This window comes from Crocodylus siamensis, chromosome 1 (genome assembly GCF_052110815.1).
Source record: "Crocodylus siamensis isolate JL-2025a chromosome 1, ASM5211081v1, whole genome shotgun sequence".
Classification (NCBI taxonomy): Eukaryota; Metazoa; Chordata; order Crocodylia; family Crocodylidae; genus Crocodylus; species Crocodylus siamensis.
The window spans coordinates 201,762,451-201,788,829 of record NC_143395.1 but is presented as its reverse complement, the minus strand read 5'-3'; the positions used below and the strand labels follow the sequence as shown (position 1 = coordinate 201,788,829).

General features: G+C 44.9%; 2 protein-coding genes across 4 annotated transcripts in view; one reads left to right on the top strand and one right to left on the bottom strand.

Moving 5' to 3' along the window:
* Nucleotides 1–149: 149 nt before the first annotated feature.
* GINS1 (GINS complex subunit 1) lies at nt 150–8,595 on the bottom strand. 2 transcript variants are annotated; one of them, XM_090052530.1, is made up of 7 exons: nt 8,439–8,595; nt 7,153–7,217; nt 4,888–4,983; nt 4,238–4,328; nt 2,142–2,258; nt 1,147–1,221; nt 150–733 (listed from the first exon to the last, which is right to left on the bottom strand). In XM_090052530.1, the coding sequence occupies exons 1-7, from the start codon at nt 8,511–8,513 to the stop codon at nt 665–667; spliced, it is 588 nt and encodes a 195-aa protein (XP_089908656.1). In that variant the 5' UTR covers nt 8,514–8,595; the 3' UTR covers nt 150–664. The 2 variants fall into 2 exon arrangements, with proteins under 2 accessions (XP_089908656.1, XP_089908666.1); XM_090052540.1 differs by lacking the exon at nt 8,439–8,595 and adding an exon at nt 8,340–8,418.
* A 5,492-nt stretch (nt 8,596–14,087) lies between these two features.
* The window catches only part of ABHD12 (abhydrolase domain containing 12, lysophospholipase), a 76,870-nt gene continuing 64,578 nt past the window's right edge, over nt 14,088–26,379 (top strand). Inside the window, exon 1 of one of the 2 annotated variants that reach the window (XM_090052519.1) lies at nt 14,088–14,357. In XM_090052519.1, the coding sequence (XP_089908645.1) occupies nt 14,206–14,357 (152 nt within the window). In that variant the 5' untranslated portion in view covers nt 14,088–14,205. The remainder of the gene's footprint in view (nt 14,358–26,379) is intronic. The other variant, XM_090052509.1, reaches the window with a different exon arrangement.

The following is a 26,379-nucleotide window of genomic DNA, read 5'->3' as shown; positions in this document are numbered from 1 at the left end:
TTCTAGTCAGATTCTGAGGATGTCTTAGCCTGGGCCAGGAACCTGTCCCAGCTCTTTGTATCCAAGAGTTCATTCCCATTCAGATTGTAGTAGCATGCCTGCAACAGTCCCAGATGAGACTTCCTCACAAAAGACCCTGGAGGCAAATAGATTATAAAGTATATTTTTAATGGATACAACATAACATAAAACTGTCTACAAGAAACATCCTATCTGTTCTATTGTAAAAGGCAGTTTAAAGGTCAGTCTCAGTAACTCTGGAAGATGTTAGAGAAATTGTTCTTGGTGCTTTCAGATGCTTCACTGTGCACTTGACCCCACTGGGCATGTCAGCCAGTTTCATGCTTCCCCACTACACAGAACTTGATAAAACATAAGACGATGCACTTGTAAAAATCAGAGTAGTCAGGGGAAGCGGGCAGATGAAGCTCCTGATACCACTTGGACTTGAAGTTCGCTAGGTTACCAGTTAGCACCTGTTTAAAATGCTGAAAAATACTTCTGCTTAGATATTCAGTAAAGAGATACTGAACATCTCCTAATAACAGGTGAGGGATGCACTTTGGAGTGAGTTTCCAAGCAGAATGCAGACACATGGCTGTCACTGTTAAAAATCATGCTAAAAACACATCTGATTCCTTTTAGAGATGGGTGGTGGGTCCAGCTAGGACAAAACATGCTCCAGGATACCTTGTCTGATCAGCTGTTCACACTTCCATCGTGGTAAAAAGTGCTGAGAAAGAAAGAAAGGAAGAAAGAAGCTTGTTTGGAGTTCAAGGTAGAAACCATGCGTTTAACTTTAACCTCATCTTCTCACACATTATTGGAGCACAGACAAGAGGCACTAGGGTTTTTGAGGAAGCTGAGCCCTTGCCCCTGTTATGTTTTTACCAGACCCATAGCACCGTGCCATATGGCAGCTCAAACTGTAGCCACTAATGTCTCAACCCCGCCAGAAAAAAAAAAAAAAAAAAAAATCACTACCCATTGCATGTACTTCTGTGCTGTGGTGAAGTAAATAGGTCTAGCCATGGGAAAAGAATTAAAGGGAGAGCATCAAGGGCAGGTGATTGCCCTAGCTAGTTGCTATGTCTCTAAGCTTTGGTTCTGGCTCCATGATAGGCCTTCTCCCTTGTCATAGGATACCTGGCTGTTCTTCTTCAGCAGAATTGTTGTGCCATCTTCAATCTCAAATTCTCCATAATCTTTCAAGCATCGAACCTAAAAAGGAGGAAGAAGCACAAGGACATCTCACAGCACAAGGAACCCAGGGATGAAACTGTTAAATTTCTAGTTCTTCAGCACAGGTCACCAGGACAGTGTTAGATACAGAGGCATTTATCCCAACCTAGCACAGGGAGACAATACAAAATGAAGCAGCTTCAAGCTTAATTGTGGGTCAGCTCCCTTGTTCTGCTTCCTCTGCTGATGCCAATTCTCTCTGCATCTACTTATGTAATATTTATTGAAAGAAACCAAGGGCCTGGAGTCTCCTGTCAAGGTGGAAAAAGCCAAGGGAAGGGATTCCAGTGAGGCCGGTCAAAATTTTTCTAACAGTATTTCCTCCTTCCCCCACCAGAAAACAGTGCTTTGACACAAACCCATAGGAAATTTCAACAAAAATTTATGTCATTCTGATCTCCACAGAACAGAGCATTTCAATAACTGGCCTTGAAACAACATCAATTTGCATGATGTTCTATACTTTTAAATAAATCAAACAGAACACCAATTTCAAATGTATCCATTAATTTAAATAACTGAAAGTTGAAATCCAAAGTTGAATTGGTCCCAACCAATCTCCTGTGCATTTCATTTTATAAGAACCATTAATTCTAACTTTTGAATCAGAAACTCCTCCTGCTTCCTGGAGAAATGTCAGAATGTCCTACAGAAGGGACAGTCCAAGTCCTCAGAGCTGGGGGTGATGGGGAAAAAGGTTGTTGGGCACACAGATGTAGTATTTATTAGTAGAAGGGACAGAACTTGGTGCCTTAAGTATGCTGAAACTCTGCCTCAGCTGCCAAGTTGTAGGTGGATGTTGCCTGGTACAAATTATTTTTGTGGTTTAGTCAGTCATCCTGTCTCAGCAATACATGTTTTCACAAAAAAGTAATGAATGATCCCAAACTCGTACTTACTTCAATGTATAAGCTTTTGGGAGGTTTCATGTCCTGTGTAAGGTCCAGACCTTCTTCGCCTCCCAAAGACCTCATGTAGGTAGCCAGAGACTTTTTATACCGATTGAACCACTCCATCTGTAGATATAAGGACATCTGATGGAACCAATCACTTGCTTTCAAAAGCCATGCTTGCAGGCAATGTGCAGGAAGTTTGAAACTGTATAGCTTGTATTACTGCAATACTGGCAAAGACTCACATGGACAAACCAAACACAATGGGACATGTGGTCATGCTCCCTACCTCCATTTCCTCTACTCTGACAAGTAACAATTATATCTGCCTGTTCAGGGAATTCAGTGCATTCACACTTGAAGAGCAATTAGATGCCTTGGCAAAAATTTGCAGAGTAATTATCTATGAAGACTTTCATCAAATACAGTGACAGATGAAAGCCACACTAGACACAGGATACAGAAACCAACTTTTAATTTCTAAATGTTCAGTGTTCGCATGAGGTTACAATAGGCAGGATTCAGAGAAACAGGCAGGGATTGATGTCTTATAACCATTTAACAAGTGCAAATAATGCTTTCCTGCCCTGTAGCCTGTGGGCACGTCTACACAAGATGTTTTACTCAAGATCAGAAGTAATTACAGATGTGCAGTAAGCATCACCATCTACGTGTGCAAACACTTACTGCACAGTAATTGGGTCTAAATGAAAGTAAACTTGCTACCTGCAAATGCAAGTAGCAAATTTACTTGAGATTACTTACTGCACAGTAGTGCATGTGTAGATGCCTAACCAAGAGCAAATGTGCTCCTGGTCAGCTAGGCAGCAAGGGGCAGGAGACTGGTCCCTGCCCCCAAGAGCTGCCTGCTGCTGTGGTGGGCTCTGTCACCAGGGCCCAGGTGGGGATAATCCTTCTCTCAGGGACCAGGTGGGAGATCCTTCTCTCCCAGCCCAGCCCCACAACAGCAGAGCCAGCACTGGGGAGAGAAGGAGCTCCCAGCTCAGGCCCCACAGTTGCAGAGTGAGGGCTGGGAGCATTCTGTTGCTGGGGCAGGGGGCACTGTCCCCACCTGCAGCACCCAACAGCAGACAGCTCTTAGAGGCAGAGACCAATGTCCCAGCCCCTGCCAGGAGACAGCCATCTCTTGGACCCTGAGCTAGAAGCTAGGGGGAGCCTAGAGCTACCCCTGGCTGCTGCAGGAGCCTGGTGAAGAGCTGCAGGGAGCAGTCTGCTGCTAGGAGCAACAAATCTGCTCCTGCATCCCTGCACATGTAGATGCGTGCCTGGGAGAGTTTACTCTAAACTGCTCAAGGATTATTTGCATATGTAGATGCACCCTGTATCTACCACCCAGAGCCCACGTTGAATCCCTAAATTCAGCACACTTACACTATTGAAAATACTGGATATCCAATGCAGGCTCTGCACAGAACCTGCAAAGAGGAAACTCCTGCCATTCTGGTTAGTCAAATAGTTTCAAATCAAGTCTTCGGACTATATGTCAAAGCAAAAGAGAAAGTGCCTTATTCAGTAAGAGTCTCCTCCCTCTTCAAACATACAATAGCACAAGCAAGAACAAAGCTGCCTGCCCCTGATGAACTGGATGTCATCTATTATCACTGCTCAGTGTCCACCCTTTGTTTTCTCAGCAAGAGGCTGGGGAAGTCAGGAACAAGTATAAACTCAGTTAAGCAAAGCCAACCTGCTAGACCCAATATAATTCAGATTCATCCCAGGCTACTCAATGGTAACAGCATTAATGGCTTTGTTGGACAATCACCTGTTGTTAAAGGCACCTGAGATTACTATGCAGAGACACGCTACCTGTGGCTGCTGGCAACAATAGGACAGGTTTTATGGAATTGGAGGACCCGGAGTGGTGCTGAGCACTACCTGTAAGTTACCAAGCACTCAACAGCTGGATATTGAGCCCTGAGAGCAGCAGAGAGCACATGTATTCACAGACTGCCATTTAAAGCATTTAGATTTTGCAGAGAAAATAAATAATTTCCACGACCTCCCAAATCCTCCCAAGAAAACCTCCATTCCATTTTGAGTCTGTTAATTATAAGTCAAAGTTTACAACCAAGCCAGCTTACTTCTTCTGCTGACATGTGGAATCGGAGGGCATTTGGCAAGACGCTGCCATATTCCCACCGAAGCGCTCGGATCCGAAGCAGCCGGTCATACCTGGAAGAGTTCACAAGACATGAGAGGCACTCCATTCATGACAAGGCGACACTAACCTTACAAAGAATGGGGACTCCACTTCTGACTGACACTAGCTTTGGGTCTTCGAAAAGAACTGCAGAATTTAGTTACTCCTTCCATAGCCTCACTAAAATCATACAACTGGACAAAAACAAAGCCTTGGCAGAGGAAGGGAACGCAGAGACATTCCTGTATTCATTTTAACCATCACTAGTAGCTCAGATACCCATCTAGATAAATAATGCCCCCTCCTGAATATATTTAAGTACTGTGAAAAAAAATATGGAGGCTAATATTTTACAGTGGCCCCTGATTCTGGATGCTCCATTTTAAACACACATGGGCCCCAGCAATGTTAGGTGGAGTCATGGGTGCTCAAAGACCTCTGAACATCAAGCCTCAAAAACTTCCCAGGCACTGTAAACAAAAAATGCTAGTGACATCTCTTCAGTTTGCTGCTGCCTAGAGATTCCATATGCAGACTGTACTCTGGTCAGAGGTGGTTACTGTGCAGGATGCCTGCCACTAGGAAACTTACAGATAGGCAATAATGCATCGACGATTACGCAAGAGAGAACAATGACGAAACTTGATTGTTGAGATCAAGTTGCCTCGTCCCGATTTTGCTTCGTTTCTGGTTAAAGGCAAAAAAAGGATGTCCTGTTATATTGATAACATATTTAGTCAAAAAGATATTCCTTCTCTAGACCCTTTACCCCTTCCAAGCTATATTTATGCAAGATGCAGATGCAGTTTGAATTCGGAATCTCTCTGTATGGAGAGGAAAACAAGACAGCAAGTTCATGGGTGTGGGGAGCAGGGACTCACTTATCAGCTGTTCTGTGGTAACTGTCTATGCATTTCTTACACTGCAGCAAGTGAAAGAGAAAGTGGGACAGCTTAGACCCCGCCCCCCGCCAAAACAGAGCTAAGCTACCAGTTTCACTTTCACCTACCCTCAGGCAGGAGACAGTTAATACAGAGCAGGTAATAAACAGCAAGTCCTCATCCTTATAGTTCATAGTTTCATAGTTTGTAGGGTCGGAAGGGACCTGAGCAGATCGAGTCCGACCCCCCTGCCATGGCAGGAAAGAGTACCGGGATCAAACAACCCCAGCAAGGTGCACATCTAGCCTCCTCTTAAAGACCCCCAGGGTAGGAGCCAGCGCCACTTCTCTTGGAAGTTGGTTCCAGATCCTAGCCGCCCTGACAGTGAAGTAGCGCCTCCTGATATCTAACCTAAATCTACCCCCTGCCAGCTTGTGACTGTTATTCCTAGTCACTCCTGGAAGTGCTCAGGGGAACAGGGACTCCCACAATGCCTGCTGGTCCCCCCTGACTAGTTTGTAACAGGCTACTAGATCCCCCCCCACAGCCTCCTCTTGTGGAGGCTGAATAGGTTCAGGTCCCATAGCCTCTCCTCGTAGGTCCTGTCCTACCCTGCTGCCCCCTGATCATGCAAGTGGCCCTCCTCTGGACCCTCTCCATGTTGTCCACATCCCTCCTGAAGTGCAGCGCCCAGAACTGGACGTAGTACTCCAGCTGCGGCCTGACCAGCGCCGCATAGAGGGGGAGGATCACCTCCTTGGACCTGCTTGAGATGTATCTGTGGATGCATGACAAGGTGCGGTTGGCCTTCCTGACTGTGTCCCCACACTGCCGGCCCATGTTCATCTTGGCATCAATGATGACTCCAAGATCCTTTTCTGCCTCTGCACTGACGAGAAGAGAGTTCCCCAGCCTGTAGGTATGGTGCTGGTTCTTCCTCCCCAGGTGCAGCACCTTGCACTTGTCAATGTTAAAACCCATCCTGTTCTCGTCCACCCACCCTTGTAACCTGTCTAGGTCCCCTTGTAGCCTATTCCTCCCATCTAGCGTGCCCACATCTTAGTGTCATCAGCAAATTTGAACAGGGTGCTTTTTACCCCCTCGTCCAAGTCACTGATGAAGACGTTGAACATATTAGACTGCTGCATTCTTTTTTCCACCCCCCTCACACTTTTGAACCTGTGTGTAAATATGAGGGCTCAGCTTCTCTTGACCCTGTCAACCAGTTTGCAGTTTTGTATGTTCTCAAAACTAGTTTTACCTGCATTGGGAGATTTTTATCTCTCTGAAAATATTCACAAAAAAAGAACTGCCCAATAATTAACAGACCACTCTGCTTTTCAACCTGATACACACCTTGGCTGAATTTCAGAGATATTTTAAATACAAGTAAAACACTGCACCTTTCTGTGAAGGGCGATACTGAACAAAACAGCTTCTTTCCTGTATTGGGGGAGGCTCCTTTCCATGCCTACATGGACTTGCACAACTGAGCAATTCCTCTACAGGTGACCAAACAAGTGGGTTTCACACTGATAGACAGGAAAGCATAGGAGATATTTTAATCCACACCATGCCAAGCTATTTTTAAAGTGTTATTTTGAGCAACACTGCCCGATTAACCCATTAAACCAACTGATTAAGATTAGACTCCTGGTCCCTTCAATTAAACAAGGGGTTTCTAATTTACAACTCTAGGGTTGCCACCAGAAGGCTCCATCATGACAGTAAAGAATGATCGTTCCTGCCACTTGCATATTGTTTTGTTTTTGTATGTTGCATTTTAAGAACCTTTAAAAAAAAAAAAAACATATTTAAAAATCACAAAAGAAGAACAAACTCAAATAACCTCTGTAGGTCTCCTTTAATGCATATGACAAAACAAAGATGCTCTTTTCTGGCATTTCTACATTAAATGCCTGCATCTCCTTTTTTCTCTGGGTAGACAGCTGTCTACCCAGGCAACTGCACTTACACATCAGCCTGGTTCTGTTCATATAAAGCTTTCATCTCCTCGAGAACTTGTCGGATCCCATCCTCCTGCAACACAAAAAGCAGGGCATCAGCAGATGTTCTGACATAAAAAGCAGTTTTGATCATATAGATTATAACCACTGTGCTCTTTCATAGACAGGTTAACCTGAAAACTAAAATAAAACGCTTAAAAACAAACAAACAAACAAACAAACAAACAAGAGACTTCAGTTCCAGAAGGGTCCTGATCTCCTCCAACTCCGGGGAGACTTAAAGTGACATAACCCAAGTCATTATGATCTGAAATGATTAAAATCTTGAAAGCCTGATGAGAAAACAGGCAAGGCAGATGTTTGGGCACACCCCTTCCTATACTGTTATGCTGGATGGTTTACACCATCCAGCCAACAGTGACTGAAGAGCCAGAATTTGGCAGTGGGCAAAGGACCATGCCTGTGGAGGGAGGAGGGACAGCCACAACAATGCAGCATCTTCAGCAGCAGCAACACTGAGAAACCCTCACAAGACAAAGTTTAACCACTCACAGGCCACATGTACTTGTAACTGCCAAACTAACAGCCTGATCACCATATTCAGAGGCAGGAAGGATTTTTACCCCAGGATCAGAGCAGTATGGGTTGTGGGGCTTTTGCCTTCCTCTCCAGCAGGGGGCATGGTCCTACCCAGCACCTCTTGAGCATACACCGACAACATTTCGTAGAGGCAAGCTGTTGGCCGCTGTGGCTCCCCTGTTTTACCTGTGGCAGGTTGGGATGTCAGATCTATATTGGGCCAGATCTGACAACGGTCTTACGTCCAGTTTAGATTATGGTTTGAATGGGATGGTTTGGACATTGCTGATCCTGCTTCAGGCAGGCAGCTGGGCTAGATGGCCTCCAGATGTCCCTTCCAGCCCTACTTCTGTATGACTCTGCTCTAGAAGATGCTAAGTTGCTGCAGCCTGCCTCTTTTTATGTAAAGAGAGAAGCGACAACAAGTAAAACCCTGACACTGGCAAGGGAGGTCTGGGGCAGGAGTTTAAGAATTGCTCAGAAGTAGGGCTAAAAGGTAACCCCAGAGGGCATCTTATCCAACCCCCTGCCTGAAGCAGCGTCAGCCCCATCCAACCATCATCTAAGCTCTACACACTACTGCCAACCCTGACAACACAGACCACGAGGAAGCCACCTAGGCCGGGGCCGCCTACGGGGGCAGCAGGGCCGTTCCGCCCGCTCCCTCTCGCAGGCCGACGCCCCCGCGACACAGGCGGGGCGGGGCGGGGCTCACGCTGAAGGCGGGCAGGCTGCCATCGGTGGCGCGCCGCAGCTCCCGGACCAGCTCCACCGCCCGCTCGCAGAACATGCCGGAGAGCGCTAGAGACTGCAAAGCCTTCCCGCGCCCGCCGGTCCGCTCCGCCAATGAGAGGCGTGGAAGAGCCCAGGCCGCGCCCCCTTCCCTACAGGCGCCGGCGAGGGGCAAACTTCCCCACGCTCGAACGGAGGCCGCCCGAGAAGCGGCTCCGCCCCCGAGCCCAAAGTGGGCGCGTCTCGCCCTGCTGCCCCGCCCCGTCCTCTGTTTCTGGTGAGCGGACGTGGTGTGAGGCTTCTCGCGCTGCCCTTTCGGGCTCCTCTGCCTGCTCTTCGCCCTCCGCAGCCTCCCTGCTGCCCGGATGGGCTCTCTGGAGGCTAACCCTTCCTTCGCTCTCCCCTCTTCATCTGCCCTTGGTCTTCCTTCAGCCCCTCCTTCCACGCGTCCTGCCCCCCTTCTCCTCAGGACAGACCCCCTAGGGCTACATCCTCCTCTCCTCCCTAAGCCCCTCCCACGCACTTGCCAGGGTGCAATTACATGTGCATTAAATACTTTAGTTAATGCACATTAAATCTACCTCATTGTGAGGTACTAGGAACATGGAGCATTATTCCACCTTCTTCAGATGTGGCAGGGGACCAGAAGCTTTAATTAGCAAACTATGTTAACTAAAAGCACCCACATGCCATGTGTATCAGCATTGCCACGTGTCACCGCACTGAAAAAATGGCAGTGGGGTGCTTTGAACAAAAGCTCATCAATTGCGTTTTATATCAAAGCGCCCTACCGCCATTTTTCCACTGTGGGGACATGTGGCAATGCTGGTACACGTGAGGCAGAAGGCTGCCGGAGCATGTCAATTTCTGGGATCCAACAAACTCAATTAATTGAGTCTGCTCCAACATACTGGATTTCCAGTGCATTGGAGCCGGCTCTGTGCATGTGTATAGGAGCCCTGTGAGGTACTAGGAAAATGCACATTAGCCTGGCTTAATGTGCATGGACTAAAGAGCATGGTTTTTAAGTGGTGCTTAATGTACATTAGCCTGTTTTAATCTGCATTAAGTAAAAAGCACAGGTTTTTAAGTGCTGCTTTAATGCACATTAAAATAAGATAATGCGCATTAAAGCCCTCAAGTTCCTCCCTCATCCAATCCTCCTAGCACTCTGAGTGAATTAGAGCAGTAGGTGCCCACCTTTTGGGCAGGCTCACCACAGATTAGCCCCATGCCCTCCAACACTCTTCCTCTGCCCAATCTGCTGCTTTGCTTTCTGCTCCCTAATCTGTGCTCCCTGCCCAAGCTCCTCCTTTGCTCCCTGCCCAAGCTCCTGCTGCACTTTCTGCTCCCTGTCCTATGCTCTGCTGTCTTGCCTGACCCCTTCCCAATCTGTCCTGTGCCACACACAGAGATTGCCCATGTCATGTGAAGCAATGGTGTTGCAAAACTGCACCCATGAGTTAGAGCACACCTGATTCAGACCTGACTACCTCTCATATTGTCTTCAATCCATGGGCCTTAGGACATGCTCTGTATTCCTAAGAGTAACAGAAGGTCATGAGCAGCCTGATGCCTGTTATGAACATCCTGAATGACACTTAGCAAAATCACAGTAATTTTTGTAAGTAGCTTCTCCACTCTTACAGTAATTCTGGATATGTTCTGCTGATATCTTGGATTTAAACTCTGATAGGGAGTTATTTTTTAAAGTAGTTAATATTAACAGATGTTTTAAAGGAAATGACAAAGCATAATTCAGTGTATTATACAATACTTTGTACATCTTGTCCGTACCATATGTACTTTTTAACTGAAGACTTGTGTTGAAATAATGGCTTCCTCTTTCTTGACCCACCTTCTTTCTGATTATCCCTGGAAATAAGTCTAATGCTAAATTTATATCGCATTTATCTCCATATCAAAATGCTCTGTTACAAACATGAAAAAAAACATTGCTGCCAGATGGAAAAGGATGGATGAGAGACTGGATCACACGAGTTCTGTTTGGCCACCAGTGGCAGTTTACTTTCCTGCTCACAAATATCGTCTTGCCTTTTCTCTTAAATTAAGGGCATGGCAGTATCAGTGTCATTTCTGGTGTAATGTCAGAGGACTACATGCAACCTTGTAGGGATGAACTCAATGATGACTTAAATCTAGAAATCCCAATGGCAGAGTGTAAGGACTGACCCCTGTAGTTGTTGCTTAGGAGATTCTTCTCAAATATGATGGTCAGATAAGCTTTAATTTTAGACCATTCTGTTTAGTAAATGACAATAAATACATAGTTTATTTAACAGATAGATTGGTTTCAGAATATTATTTATTTAAAATTTGCATTAGAAAGCATGTCTCTTTAAATTCTCCAATCTTTTTGTTCTGAATGTAGTGTTCACTATAAATCACAAGATTTATTTTGCCAGCAATCCTTCCAAAACATGTGTTCCCCCCAAGCATACCAAAAGCAACTAACTTAAAAGAATCTTCGTGTAATAATGTGAAACTCTTCTGGGAACTGCTGGAAACACAATCAAGTGTCAAATATCTCTGTACACGGCCCAGTGAAATACAGTGATATTTCAGATAGCTATGTCAACCAACTGAGGTGCAAAGTTGTAAGTATGTCAAGGCAAAGTTTGATGGGAAAGTCAACCTGTAGCAACACAAGGTGGACGGTGAAACTCAATGGCTGTGCAGGGGCCTAGAAGAAATACTACTTCTGTTCATGTGGAATATTCTCTTTGTTATAATTTTTGAGCAGTGAAGGCTGCACTGAAGGCTACAGGGAGATTTTTTCTTTTTTTTCTTTTTCATATAGTGTCAGATAATTCCCATTTGCCAATGGGGTCCTCTTTACATTTTTTGAGTAAACCTGGCCAGTGTTACCCTGAATCAAAAGCTCATTTGTGGTGTCAGAAGGGAAGATGCCAGATAGCACACTTAAAATGTTGTGAGTGAAGAGGGTGTGGTTTATTACTTGTTCCATTTAGATTATTAATTTTTGGTGGGGGGGAAGGAGGATGGTGAAGGGAGCCTCCAACCCTGACATGCTGAGTGCCTACGCTGTAGAATCCTGGTGTAGGTGGGATATTCCTGCTTTCCCTGCTTTTGGGAATAATGACCTGTCATCTTTTCAGAAGAGGCATGATAGTGGGAATGTGTTGCTCATGAGCCTAGCAAAGCAGCTTGGGCACAGCTTGGAGATCTCCCAGTGTTCCCAGGTCTTAAATAAGAAATTATCATATTGGAAGCTCAAAATTATTGTATTTGCTGAAAAATTATAGTACACTGAAAACTATACTAATAAATATGCAAATAAGTCTTCTTATTATTTACTTTATATTGCTCACTTTAAGTTGCCAGTGAGTGAGAACTGGGCCATCAAAGTTGAAGCATTTCTTTATCTTGAGGCAAGCATTCATAAGGAAGTACTAACAGCAAACCGGAAAGTCACTTATGATGCTCTAAAAGTGACTTATGTTTTGCATATGCTGCATCAATTAGCTACGTTAAAAACTGTTGCATATTTTGTAGTCATTGTGGTAGAGATGATATCTTTTATTAGACCAACTAGATCTGGGGTCAGCAACATTTTTGAGCAGAGTACCAAAAACACCCACAACCTTGACTTGTAAATGTTGGTGTGCCAAGGGTCAGTGGCAGGGGGAGCTGCGAGGAGCTCAATCCTTGTTGTGGCAGTGTAGCCCCAACCACTTCCCCACTGTCTGCCCCAAGGTGCATGCACCAAGCAAAATGTCTTCAGGTGCCACCCTTTGGCACATGTGCTAGGGGTTGCCTACCCCTGAACTAGATAGTTGCGAAAAAATATCTTTATTTCAAGCTTCTGGGCTCATGCACCCTTCCTCAAGCAAAGGAGAATGCAAAGATTGCAACATTTTTCTCAAATATAAATTCAACTTTATATTGCACAGGAGAGCTGGAGGGTGATGTAAGTTTTCCTGGGTGAATAAGTTGATTTTACTGGGTTTTTTGGTTGTAGCCATGTTGGTCTAAAAACATGGGCAGGCAAGGTTCTTTTAGTAGATGTAATATCTTTTATTAAACCAACTGAGTAGTTGGGAAAAAGATTTTAGCAAGCTTTCGGGCACAGTCACCCTTCTTCAGGCATAGGGAGTCTCTGCTGTTCTTAGACTCCAAGGAATGAGAAAACCTGAAAGTGTGACAGAATGTCAGTGAGAATATAAATAGGTAGAAATTAGAAAAACAAAAGGTAAAGCAGGGAAGGGAGGGGTGAAAAAAGCAGGGGGAAGGACAGTCAAAGGTGAGTAAGGGGGACTCTATATTGGTGGTAATTTAAGGTAAAAAAGAGGCTGTCTGCAAAAAAGGAAATAGCTGGAAATTAGGAAGACAAAGGGCAGAAAAGTAGGGGAAAGTTCATTTTATGAACTTATTCCACCCTCCAGCTCTCCTGTGTAACATGAAGTTTCATAGCTACCTAGGGGGAAATTTTGCAACTTCTGCATTCTCCTTTGCCTGAGCAAGGGCATGTGAGCCTAAAAAATTGCAAATAAAGACTTTTTTCTCTTGCAACTATCTAATTGGTCTAATAAAAGATATTGCCTCTACCCTGGGTAACTGGTGCCTCTTGAATCTGGGGGGGGCCACCCGCAGAAGCCACTGATGGCGTCGGCAGCAGGACAGGGCTGGCGAGCACCCATAGAAGCTGCCAATGGTGGTTGTGGTGGCCCTGTCAGGGGGTGCACCAGCCCTGCCAACAGTGTCAGTGTCGGCCATTGGGGGGCACCAGCCCCATTGGGGAGGGCATGTGCACCCCTGTGTACCACCTACCAGTCGCCTATGGCCTCTACCACACTGACTGCTTTTGTTTTTAGACCAACATGGCTACAAACTTTATTTCTTGTATTAACATATTTAATGCACATTAAATTTAACACATAATAATATTAACATATTATTGATTGTACAGCCTACAAAGTTTGAAATTATTGTACATATACAATAATTATTGTACACCTAGCAACACTGACCTCCCTTTGGCAGGGACCATCCACCCGGTTGCCTTACACCTATGATTCTCAACCTTTTTTGTACCAGGACCCATTTGTAAATATCAATGGCCAGTCCCAACCCAGTGCCCCTCATTCCTGACCCACTCCCCCCAACTCTCAGTGTGTGGGGAGGGGCGGATTTGTGGAGCAAGGGAAACCCCAAGCAGCCCCTTGTGGGCTTGAGCTCTGTCAGCCTGCAAGGGAAAAGCCACATTTTTCTCCTTTAAAGGAGAACCCATTTTTAAAGTTTGGTTGTGACCCTTTCATACATTCTTGCGACACACTTTTGGATGGTGACCCACTGGTTAAGAAATACTACCTTAGGGGACATGCCCTACTTAGCTTTTGCTTTGCCCTCACTCAAGATGGCTTCCCTCTCAGGGGGTCGTACTCCCTTGCCCGTCCTTAAGATGACAACCAGGGAGGAAAAGCGCGCAGGGAACGACCACCTACTCTTCTTTGGCTTGCCCGTATTCAAGGTGGCGGCGGAAGGAGGCGCTCGGCCGCCATCTTTGGTGCGGGCAAGCGGAACCACGCCCCCTTCCCCTTGGCTTGAAGCCGCGCACAGCTGGGGGATCACGTGGCCTCCCGGCCGCCCCTGATTGGCCAGCCCTCACAGGGCCTGTCAGCGGCCGAGCCGCTGCGGGCGCAATGTAGCGGAGCGCCAGTTGCCCTCAGAGCTGTTGGCTCGAGCCGGGTGTTGCGGCTGGCCGCGGGATGAGAAAACGGAACGAGTCCGTGACTGTGGAGCATGACCGCCTCGCCGCCTCCCCACCGCCGCCCCAGGCCGCCGGCTGCAACCTGAGGCACAGCCTGCGCCTGCCTGGCGGCCCCGCCCGAGACGCGGGCATGAAGCGGCCCCTCGGCAGGTGAGACCCCCGGGGCGGCCGGGCCAGCGGCCGGAGGGGGGTGGCGGGTGTTGGTGACGCAGCGGGATTCGAGGCGGGGGCTGCGTCAGGGTTCGACACGGCGGTGGGAGGGGCGGGGTTCCCTGCTGTGCCCCCTGCTGCGCTTATACCGCTCTTCAGTAATCCATTCGTGTATTTAGTCACTTTATTTATTTATTCATCTTTTTTACTTCATGTTTTATTCATTTATGTGTTTCGCATGGCACAAAAGCCACCTACCTCCAGGTGCAACTCGTCTCCCCCACCCCTGCTTCCCCCACCCCGGCCTATCCCAGCACTCAGGTGTTGGGAGGGGGTGCTGGCTGTCTGTGTTTGGTGCCACTGCCAGCTCTGCCTTGACTCTTTAGCAACCCCCCCCCCCCCCCGGAGGGATGGATTTTTATTTATTAATACAGGCTGCGCTGTCAGGATGGTGCATTTTGAGGGTGACTTCCTGTGTGTGAAGCAGGGTGAAAACAAAAATAAAAAAGGGAAGGGGAAGGGGAGGGGGATGGGGGAAGCCAGGCTGGCTATGACAGGCAGGACTCTGAAGCAAGAACTATGTGGAGGATGCAGGTTTTGTCTTTGGCTGGCTTTCCCTCCCTTCAAAGTCCCAATTACACAAATATTTCTGGCAGTTTCAGCAGCTGCAGTCGTGCTGGAGTGGTGGATGGGAATGACATCTTTACAAACGGTGTCTTTGGAAGCGTGTTGGCTGGGCTTCTTGTTTTATTGGCCAGTTAGCAGGAAAGAACTGAATTTGTTGCCTTTAAAATACTTAAATCTGTCTACCTGTTTTCCATTACTGATGCAGATTTGGCAGGGTTATTTATAAAATGGTGGCTTTAAATATAGCTGATGAAAGAGAGAGAGACTTAAGACTGTGCTACTTATTGGTTATTATGCAATAATTCCTGATACTTTTATGACCTAAAGGTAATCCTGGGATGCTGTCAAGACTGGTGTATTAAGGGAAGCTTTTGGGAATGGAAGGAGGCATGCAGATGATTGTGTTGCCCTCTGAATGAGTGCACAGTTTGTGCTTCTGCAGATCTTCCAATTTAGTAATATTTTTTTTAAAACCATGCTATTATATTATGTGCAAGACTTTGGACAAAAGTAAACTAGTTCACCCAGGTTTTTGTACTATATACAGAAGCAGGAGTCCTTCCAAAGACAGTACGCTGAAATGATCCTTAAGGATTAATGAAGACTAAGTTGTTGACTTCGTATAGCATTCAGGCATCTTTTTAGAAATGTGTTCAGTGAGCATACTGCAGCTACAAGATATTTCACCCTGGCAAGGGTTATTTAATTATGTTTGAAGACTATATCTCCCTGCAGAGAACAGGTACCTGCCTGTCTTTATTTATCTTTCTTCCATATTTTGAGGACTTGGTAACAGCTTTTAATTAGATAAAGAAATACAGTGGAGAAAATCTAATGGCCCATTCAAAGATCAGGTAGACTTCCATTCACTTCACAAGATTTTGGAAGATACAGCTTCTTAGGATTTGCAGGTGCTTACCATGTATGCTCACATAAATATAACAAATATGATGTCAATTTTTGGTTCTGTGCACAAGTGAGCATAGAAGGCACAGGGGTCAGAAGTACTTGGCATCTAGGGATTGACTGCCAAGGTTGTGTGTGTGCATGTGTGCCATCAAAAATACCATTTTTTGCTATCAAGAATAAACTTTTCTTGCAAGTTTCATGATCTCTGGGGTACTTGGAGGCAGACTAGAAACTGTGGCAGCTTGAAGTTATTGGCTTTTTTAATGACTATAAAATAATGCAGCCAGTATATCCATCCTCATAAATGTCTGTATTAATTTTGACTCTGCCCTTAAATAACACTTACAGTATGCATGTTTACTTTAAGAATTTTGGTTCATTTTAGGGGTTGAGGTGGTAAGATGTTAGAGAAGTGGAAGTTTTAGCAGCCTGTGTGAGGTTTCTTGAGTCTGAAAGATGTGTGATTTTTTGAAACCAGTAGGAAAAGTGTGTTAGTAGGATCACTCTTAAACTAATTAAGTGTGTGAAGTAATTAATCACTCTCAAGATGTCAATGTTAGGTTTGAGGGCCCACATCGTGTTCAGATAGAATGAAGCGGTTTGCACCTCCAAATGCAGGATGATAATACATGGGCAAGACTTTGTTCATGTTTTTGTTCTTCGTAAACAATGAAGATCATTATTTAAAAGAAAAATAGCTTGGAAGCTGTTGCACGGTTCTGCAGTGAAAGGTTGGTCATGTGGCAGGTCCCATGATCTCAGAATGTGCAGCCTGGAAAGACAGTGATGTTTACCAGGGGGCTGCATGATGGTAACTTTAAAACAGCAGCAGTTTTTAAATGCCTGGTTTCAAGCAAGATTTGCTGCATTTTGCTTGTTTACAATGAAAATTGTTCATGTGCATATTTTCTTTTCAGAGCAGCACGGGGTTTGAATTGCACTTTGGGAATGTGGTCTGCACAAAAATTTGGGCTGCCTATCATGATGTCCTAATAAAATTGAAGACACCCCCCCTCCCCTGCTTATGATTTGCAAATCTTACATGGGGGCTCTTGCCTCTTATGAGGGGGCTCCCCCATAATTCAAACCCTGGAGCATCACAGGCAAAAATAACAAAGTGATTGTAAATTTAGGCAATACTTGTAGGAGACAATACTGACAGCACTGAAAACTATTTTTACATGGCTTGTTTCCTCTATCCCACTGTTCTGTTTATTGTGCTTCCAGCACACTTGCCCAAGAACTGAATCACACTGATGTATGTGCACAACCACTTACTTTAACTAACTTATAATATAGCCTTCTGCCTGTACATATGGAGGTGGATGTCTGCATCTTTCAGACTGTAGTTTGGTTAAAGTCTATTCTACCTCTTTGCTTAAAAAAAAAAAAAAAAGAGTACTGCAAGTGCTGCTTTTTGGAAAGTAAGATATAAATGTATGTATTTATACTTATTCCTCTGTGGGTGTAGATGAAGTTTTAAAACTAAATGCAGCTACATTTTGAGAAGTTTTCCATAATTTTACAGGCCTTATTTACCTTTGGAAAGTTTTGCACCTCTGAAAATGAGGCAGAAAATGCTAAATGATGGTGAGCATTTTGGCTATTATTAATTGGGGTAAACTTACATACTGCTGTGCTCTAAATTCCAGATGTTTGCTTATTTTATTCTTTTCTTTGAAGTTGTTTGCCACCTCTGTATTCAATTAATGCTGTCACCTTCAGCATAAACTACAAAGTAAGCATTAGAAGGGTAATTATATGGCTTGTATGTAGTAATAATCATAATGGACTAATGGTATTTTGCTGTCCAGTTACTACTTTCTTATAAGGAAATGCATTTGAGCTAGGTTTATTAAAAGTAACAAAAGTTGTATGTGAAAACATACATTATAAAATTAGGTTGGTTTTGTCAAAGCTTAATCTCTTAACTTGTTGTATGGCATCACAATTAATTGTTGCAAATGAAGCAACCATTTATATAATAACTATGATGATAACTCATTCCATGCCCTTGGGTTATATTTTTGTGCAATTCCTTGTTTTAACAAAGTTAGTCAACACATCTTGGATCTGAAGGGTTTTAGTGCTGGTTTGGCGCACTTGCTCTTGCAGGATCTAGTCACAGTAGACAGCATAAGTTGATTTCTGTCTATTTTTTTTTCTCTCTGAGTGCAGCACACCAGAGTCTGTCATGACAAGCAGTGAACGCAGTATGAAACCAGTGGGCCTGCATATTTCATAGCTTGCACAGCCTTGTGAAGTGTGCCATGCACTATTCCATCTATTCCATTATATCATCAGATGACGCTGGGGCACCCCACTTCAGCCCTTCCCCTTCTCTTTCTCCCCCTTCCCCCTGCCTTCCCCCCCAGCTTCTGGCACCCTGCAAGATTTGCTTTGGCAATTTCCCTCTGCTTATCTAACCTCCATATCCCACAAGCTTAAGCTCTTTCTCTGATCATTCAGGTAATATCTGATATAGCTCTCATTGCGGTAACCATGCATGCTTGCTTACCTGTTAATCATATGCAGTGCATAACTAATATACTACAGGAGACTTAAGCATTTCAGTTGCAAGGCAGCAAGCTTTTTAATGTTCTGCTTTCTTATCTGTGACTCTCAAGCTTGTGGCAGGATACTAAAAGCAAGGGATTGCAGCAGTCTTAGACTTTTTGATAATGCCTCTTTGGGCCTTGTTACACATTGTACGCTGAACCAAACAAATGTTGATCGACTTAGTGCTAGCTTGGAGTTGGAAGCAGTCGCATTTGTAGTTTAGAAACCTTCTCTCACTGTCCCCCACCTGCACCGTTGTGACTTGCCACTAGAACAGGGGTGGGCAATTATTTTGGGTGGAGGGCCGCTTACCCAGTCTTGGCAGGCTGTCAAGGGCTGCCTGGGTAGCCCTGCCCAGCCCTCTGGTCACCATCTTGGGACCAATGTCCCAGGGCTAGCACTGGTGGGGCCCGGTGCAGGCTAGCAGGGGTCTGTGGAGCTGGCTGGGCTGGGCTGGGCTGCACCAGCAGGGAAAGGGGGAGCTGGCCTGGCTCCATAGAGCCCCTGCCAGCTGGGACCACATGCTCCTGTCACCCTGCTCCGGGTCCCACTGGCAGTGGCCCCGGAACACCGATGCAGGCCCCATTCTCTCACTAACTCTCTGCCCACTCACTCCTAATGCCCCTCAGCCCCGTGGTACAGGTGGGGGGCAGTGTACAGCCCTGACCCCCCTGCTCACTGGCAGGGAAGTTGATGCTGAGCGTGGGGAAAAGTGGCCCCTTGCCTACCCCATGGCCGCCGCTCCCTGCTGCAGGCGCTTGCAGCCCACGCAGGGCTGTCTGGAGCAGGCACAGGCAGCTCCACATGGGCTGCAAGTGGCTACAGCACAGGGCATCAGCCACGGGGCAAGCGTGGGGCTGCTTTTCCCCGTGCTTGGTACCAGCTTGTAACCTGCCCCGCTGCCAGCCTGGGCCCTGTGCTGGGTCTGTGCTCATCCATCGGCGGCAGCAGCTGTGGCCCCCCGCTTGCTGCGCCGGGCGGTGCTGGCTGCTGCTGCCCACCTGGAGCTCGCATGCTGGTGGCCCAGAGGAGGCAGTGGCAAACACCGCGTCGCATGGCAAGTGGTGGGGCTGCAGCTGCTGTTTCCATGTGCAGCCCCAGCGCAGGGCCCAGGCTGGCAGTGGGGCTGGGTTACAAGGTGGTGCTGAGCATGGTGGGGAAAAGTGGCCCCTCCCCACCCCATGCCTGGTGCCTCACACTGCAGCCGCTCATACCCCACCTGGGGCTATCTGTGCCTGCTTAGGACAGCCCTGTGCAGGCTGTGAATGGCTGCAGGAGGGAGCGCCAGCCATGGGGCAGGGGAGGGGCCGCTTTCCTCCACACTGGGAAGGAGGCCAGGGAAAAGTTGAGCGTGGTGGGGGGAAAGTGGCCCCTCGCCCTCCCCATGGCTGATGCTCTCTGCTGCAGCCCCTTGCAGCCAGCTGCAGTGCTGGGCACTAGCCATGGAGTGGGTGAGGGGCTGCTACTTTTCCACCCCTGCGCTCCTTCCCTGCCTGGGGTCCCCCTTTGCCCTCTGCCCCCTGCTTACCTGAGGTTCCGGCACAGGGCAGCCACATGCTCCCAGGCCAGAACCCCTGCCTGGGGAGCGGAGCTGGGTGGGCCCTACTGTTGTGGAAGCCCACTGGGCTTCCCCTGGATCCTACTGCCCTTGGTTCCTGTCATTTTTGACAGGAATCAAGGGCAGATTAATATTAATTTTCTACATTTTTTTTTTAGGGGCCCTGCAGGCCAGATAAAATTGGTTTTCAGGCTGTATTTTGCCCACCCATGCACTAGAGAGCTGGTGATCAGGGAGGTCCCTTCCACCCCAACTTGCCTGGTTCTCAGTGCCCACATTTTCCAGACTTGTTGTCACACATGTCCAGGTGGGTATCCCAGCCACACGTGTCCCTCAGGCTGTTTCCAGCACCCAGGCAACTTCAGCCTGAGGGGGTTCAGCTGCACATCCACCCTGCCACCTCATCGCCTCCTTACTGCCTCCGGCCCTTGGTGCTCCAGGCCTGGTGGGGGTAGCCCAGCAGCTTGTGGAGGAAGCAGACAGCCGCCCCCAAGCTTTGGGATGGTGGGGAGTGGCCATATGTCAGTGGAACAGGAAGTGGGTTGTGTGAACTGGAGGTAATCCTGCCCTGAAGTGGTGTAACTTTGAGCTCCAAAAGGAGTGCTTTAAACCACTTAAAGGTGTTGATGTGTTAATCCAGGGGTTAAGAAGTTCAGGAGCTGCCCAAAATTAACTTGCAGCAAGGTCCTTTTTTTTTTCTCCAAATGTGGTTGCATTAGAGCAGCAGTTGTGAGTCTAACCCTGTGTTAAATATCAAAGTGATGTTTAGCATCCCTTGGAATTGGGCTTTCTGAGAAGTGCTGAATATTCTCTAATGTCTTCTTGGATTTGGGAAAGAATAGCTTTGCTGCTATAACATGCTTTGATGTTGCTATTGTTTGTGTTTTCTCAGATATTTTTAGATTTAGCTCTTTTTTTGTGGTCCTCCTATCTTTTTTTCTAATTTTTTTTTTTTTTTTTGCTGCTCTTTCTAGTAATTTTTGTATCTTCTTTTGCAACACTTTCAATCGGATCAGTATCCTCACCAAAAGCACAGGATGATTAGTTTTTCAGCCATCAATAGATACAGTGGTTTTTCTTAGAATGTCTTCCAGGTGCTAGCTGAAGACGATCATTTGGAGTATCTGTTTTTAAACCAAGAGAAATCTTTCAAAAATCTCATTTACTTGGTGCTTCCTTCTAGTAGCCTTTGCCGATGAAACAATTCTTTATTTCAGTATGTCATTGCACCAGCCAGCACTTTCACTACTCTAAGCATTGTATCATAGGGGAATATTTCACCTACTGTTTCATTTGCTTTCTTCTGAGCTTTTGCTATTGATCACAGAGGTCAATAATCTAATCTCCTCCATGACCCAAGGTTTTTTCCTCAGGATCTGTGTCCCTAGATGCTCAGCTGCAGTCTTGGAGCCAAGCTTTTTGCTGCATTGTCTGATATGCAGTACCTAGTCAGAGGTGAAGAGTCTGCAGTTTTTGTTTAGTAGCTGTCTTAGATTCTATATTTGGGCATTTTGTTGGTTATAACGAACTCTGAAGGTCTTTACTAGTTGTTTCTTGTTTTCCAGTTTTAACTTTTACATTGACTAGTAACTGAGCCTCCTTCATGAAGGACTGATTTTTTTTTTTTTTTTTTTTTTTTTTTTTTTAATCCCCCTTCATTACTGGCATACAAATGAATCTGTTTCAGAGATGTGTAAATCAACAGATCTGATGAGATCCAGTCCATTGTCTTGACTTTTGATGCCTGAACAAAGGATCTGTCACCACGGTTATTTTCACTAACAAATTGCTTGAATTGTAATCCCCTGATGTTTCTATTTGCCATACTGAAACTTCCTATCATGATTACACAATTCAGGATAACTCCTGGGACCATTTATGTACTTTCCAGTTGCCTTCCACAACTGAGATGGCACTGGGGGGTGGAACTGCTAGGTTATTCTCAGTGTCATAGAATTTCAACATCGTTTTTTTCTCTCTGTTAGTTGGAGAATAGCACTGGAAAATCGCTTGCAGTAGGAGTGGGCTGACAGTTATGAGTCATCACCCTGCTGCTGCCTAGTTCATAGGTTGGCTCATAAGTAGGCCTGCATTTCTGGGATGCCCCCTGTAATTTTCAGCTGGTCAGGACTGGACCTCTTAAAGCCAGGACTGTCCTGGCTAAATCAGGACAGATGGTCACCCTAATCATAAGGGCTCATCTCCCTTCTAGTAAGTTAATGTGGGGTAGCACTGCCAATCTTCTTACTCCTCCCTTAGAGTTTTTTACTTCCCAGTGTAATTATTATTCTGTTCCTGTCAGTCTAGATCAGTGATGCTCAATCAGGTTGCTGCAGCAATCTGCAGTGCTTTGAGATCCTTTTAAGGGTGCCACAGGATGCCACACAATGTTAGCTCTGTTGTATGTTTAATTTTATGTATGGTTCAGAAGAAACTGGGAGAGGTCTTTCTGAGATCTTTGCAACAAAAGAATAGCTGTGTTAGTTTCACTACTTTTTTTTTTTTTTTTGACTACAGAAAAATAAGGCTGGAATTTTCTGTGGGGGTGCCTTGAGTCTGAAAAGTTTTAAGAACCACTGGTCTAGACTCTTGCAAATCAACTGCATCTCACTTGTCAGTTTAACCTGCACTACTTGAAGTTAGCCTGCTTTCGTGGTGCACTTGTTTCATATCCTGATGTAGAACAGTTGTTTGCCTAGTTTAGTGTACTTGGAATCCAGGTGTGCCTTCACAAATGCATTGTTGGAATCATCCAGTACAAAAGCGTCAGTTCCCTATGGGCACAGTAGCAAATGCATTGCACTTGTGGTGAAATGCTGCCTTGTCACTGAATGATCATGGACAATAAAGTTGTTGGTAAGGAGCTTAAAAGAAATGTATTGTTTTTACTAACTTTTGTACTGGGAACCTTAAAAGTTCCCTCAGCCTATACAGTTGGCTCCATAATGTATATTTTGGACATTTTCTGGACAATCATGGCTACAACAGCACTCTAACCCTACTACTGGTAAATATAATGTTGATGGCATCTATATGCTGCTCTTTTCTTCCAAGGATGATGATCTTTCTGAAAGGGTGTTGTGTTCAGACAGTTTTTTCCCTTGGTGAGCTGCTGCTTGTTCTGAATAGTTGGCTTCCTTTCAAAAGGTGCCAGGTACCCTGTGATTGCGTTTTTTTGTTTTTTGTTTTTGTTTTTTATAACTAACACACCTGCTATTGGTGACAGATATTGGGTAGTTTGGCTATGTAAGTCATGTGGTTTCATTGGGTGTTTATAGCACTTTTTAGGAGTAGAGAGCTTGTCTTTGTCCCTGTCCTAGGTATTAACAGACCTTTTCAGAGAATCCTAGGGGTAGAAGGGACCCCTGGGGCTATCTAGTCCACCCCCTGCACAGACACAGGATGTGTTGTTCTTGAACCATTCCAGACAAATGCTGATCCAGCTGTTCCTGGAGGACTGCCAGTAAAAGAGTTTGCACAGCTTTCCTGACTGGCCTGTTCCATTGTCCTACTATTCTGACAGTGAGAAAGTTTACTCTTCTGATTTTAATTTAAATCTGTTTTGCTGCAGTTTGATTCTATTGCTCTGTGTACTGCCTTCTGCTACAAGGTGGAGCAGCTTTTTTTATGACAGCCTTTCAAAAATCTTAACACTGTCATGTCCTTCTTAATCTCTTTCTCTATACTAAATATACCTAATTCTCTCCACCTCACCTCATATAGCTGTATTTCAGCCCCTTTATCATCGTCTTTGCTTACCTCTGGATTGTCTCTTGTGACTCCCTATCTTAATGTGGAGCCCAGAACTACACAGTACAGCAGCTGAGGGCTAACCATGGCAGAGTAGAGTGGTATTATCACTTCCCAGGACTTACTGTGTACAGTACTTTTGCATATGTAGTTGAAAACAGCGTTTGTATTTTTTTTTGGGGGGGGGGAGAGGGGTTGTTCTTTCTTAGCTGAGAAATAAATGATGAGAGAGCATACCTTTAAGAAACTAAAACTGATTTGCTTCCATTTTAACTAAACTTGTGGACCAAGTAAGCCCACAGGATTATTTTTGTAAATCATGTGAGTGCAGTGGGTATAAAGCCTACATGTTGGGGTGGGGGAAGGGGGAAAATATGTCCTTGCTGGTGTCCAGAAACGCTTGGATTCTAGAGGCCAAGGCATGATGCACAAACTGAGTACCTGCTTCCCATGTAAAGTTTTCATACCTCCAGTGTTGACTTTCACTGTTGTGTGATGAACCTTGCTATTTGTCCACTTGTAGATTTTATTGTGAGAAGACATCAGTGCATACATAATGGCTTTGAGTTGTGTCTGTTCTTCATGTGGTACATCTAAACATAGTTCCACTACTGAAAAAAAGAAAAAAAAAGTTTAAGTATGATTTAGGAACTATAGATAGTCTGATGTTGTTCTTAGAGTCTTAAATTAATTCCACAAAGAATTAAACCAGAAAAATTACAATTCTTGTCAGTCAGTTTAACCTTATGGAAGGTACATCTTGTTGTAAAAAGAAACATTATCTGTTTTCAACACCTTTAATCTAGTTGGTAATGATAACAGTGTTTTGTGGTATATTTGGAGTTCTTCCAGGCATTTACCTTAGTACCACAGTTTCATTATTAGCAGGACACAATTTTGATGCATTAAGAACTAGTTTAAGTAGAGACTTCCACACAATGTATTTGTTTAATAGGGAGGTGCTAGTAAAGAGGGCTGTTTTTAGCAAAGTACCTTAGGGAGCCAGTTCTTTGTCCAGTTTGTTGATAAAAGTATTAAGGGGAAAAATCTGGAGGGTAACTATTTCACTTGGCAGATGACAAAAAGCATTGGAGGGATATTGATCAAGGAGGTTGGGTTACCATTCAGGTGATCTGTATAACTTGATTAAATGGTCACTGTGGGTCCAGTGCACTGCAGTACTTCTGGTAACCAAGAAAGATTGTTACCTTACATAAGGGGAGAAGAAACAGTGCTTCAAAAAGTATTGGAGATGGGGAAAGCTGTCAGTTCAGTGCTTTGTCCGGAAGGCCTAACATTCCTGAATATATAAAACGAGGGAAAAGCAAACAAGGAAGTGATCTTGCATAAATTATAGAATCGTAGAAAATTAGGGTTGGAAGAGACCTCAGGAGGTCATCTAGTCCAACCCCTGCTCAAAGCAGGACTGTCCCCATCTAGATCATCCCAGCCAAGGCTTTGTCTAGTTGGGTCTTAAAGAACTCCAAGGATGGAGATTTCACAACCTCTCTGGGTAATCTGTTCCAGGGCTTTATTACCCTCCTTGTTAGAGAGTGTTCCTAATATTTAACCTAAACTCTCCTTGCAGCATCTTGAAATGATTGCTCCTTGTTCTATTATCACAAGGACTGAAATATTCTAGGTTAGTCAATCTGTACTGAGTACAGTGAGTTTGTGTGAAATACAACTACGTGCCATTGTATATAACTCTAATAGTAACTTCTGGCCTTAAACTCTATGAAATAGGCATCTATTAGCATTGACCAAAATTGATTAGTTTTGATCTATTTTTCCAACTCCAAAATTCATAGTTAATCTGTTTCTAGAGTTGTGGATTTGAAATGATAGGCCTCAATGCTGAAGCATTTATTCATTGACCAATTTAATTCAACTGCCAAGATGAGGTAAGAGAAAGTAGGTTAATTTAGAGAGACACCCTGCAGATGGCAATAGTTAGTCTACATAGGGCACACCTACTCTCTCTTATCCATGATGCGTAAAGAAGCTGCTACATTATGTAGTCTTTTAAAATTAACCTTAAAAGATCAATATATTGCTACGTATTCCAACTGGCATTACATTTTACTATTGTATTTGGAATGATTAAATTTCAAGGTGATGTATTAAAAAGTGAATAAGGATATTTTTATATATGATAGGTATTCTCAGACTTGATAAAGTTGGGAAGGTGGCTTAGGTGGCATCAGTATATACAAAAGCTCAGCCTTTGTTGCATTAAGATATCATTATTTTAGCAATAATTCAGCAATGATTAAGATACCAAGCATTGCTGGGGGGAAAAAAAGTAAGCTGCTTATGTTCTTCAACAGTAGGAGGGAAGCAAAAAAATTCTCTCAATGTTAATCTTTATCTCTTGGTTTGTTTGTTTTTTGGTGTGGTCCAAACAACTTCTTTAGGCGTTTAGGTTTTTTTTGTCTGAAAGGTTCTCAACTTTTAAGAGCCAAACTAGTTCTTCAAGAGCTGGTTGTTTTAAAAGCAAGTTCTTCAAGATTTTTTTTTAGTTACGTAACCTTTTTGTTTCTCTCTGGCTGTAGCCCTCCTTCTCAGAGTAGCAGACACTTGTAAGGCAATAAAGTCACAAACCTACAGCATTTTAAA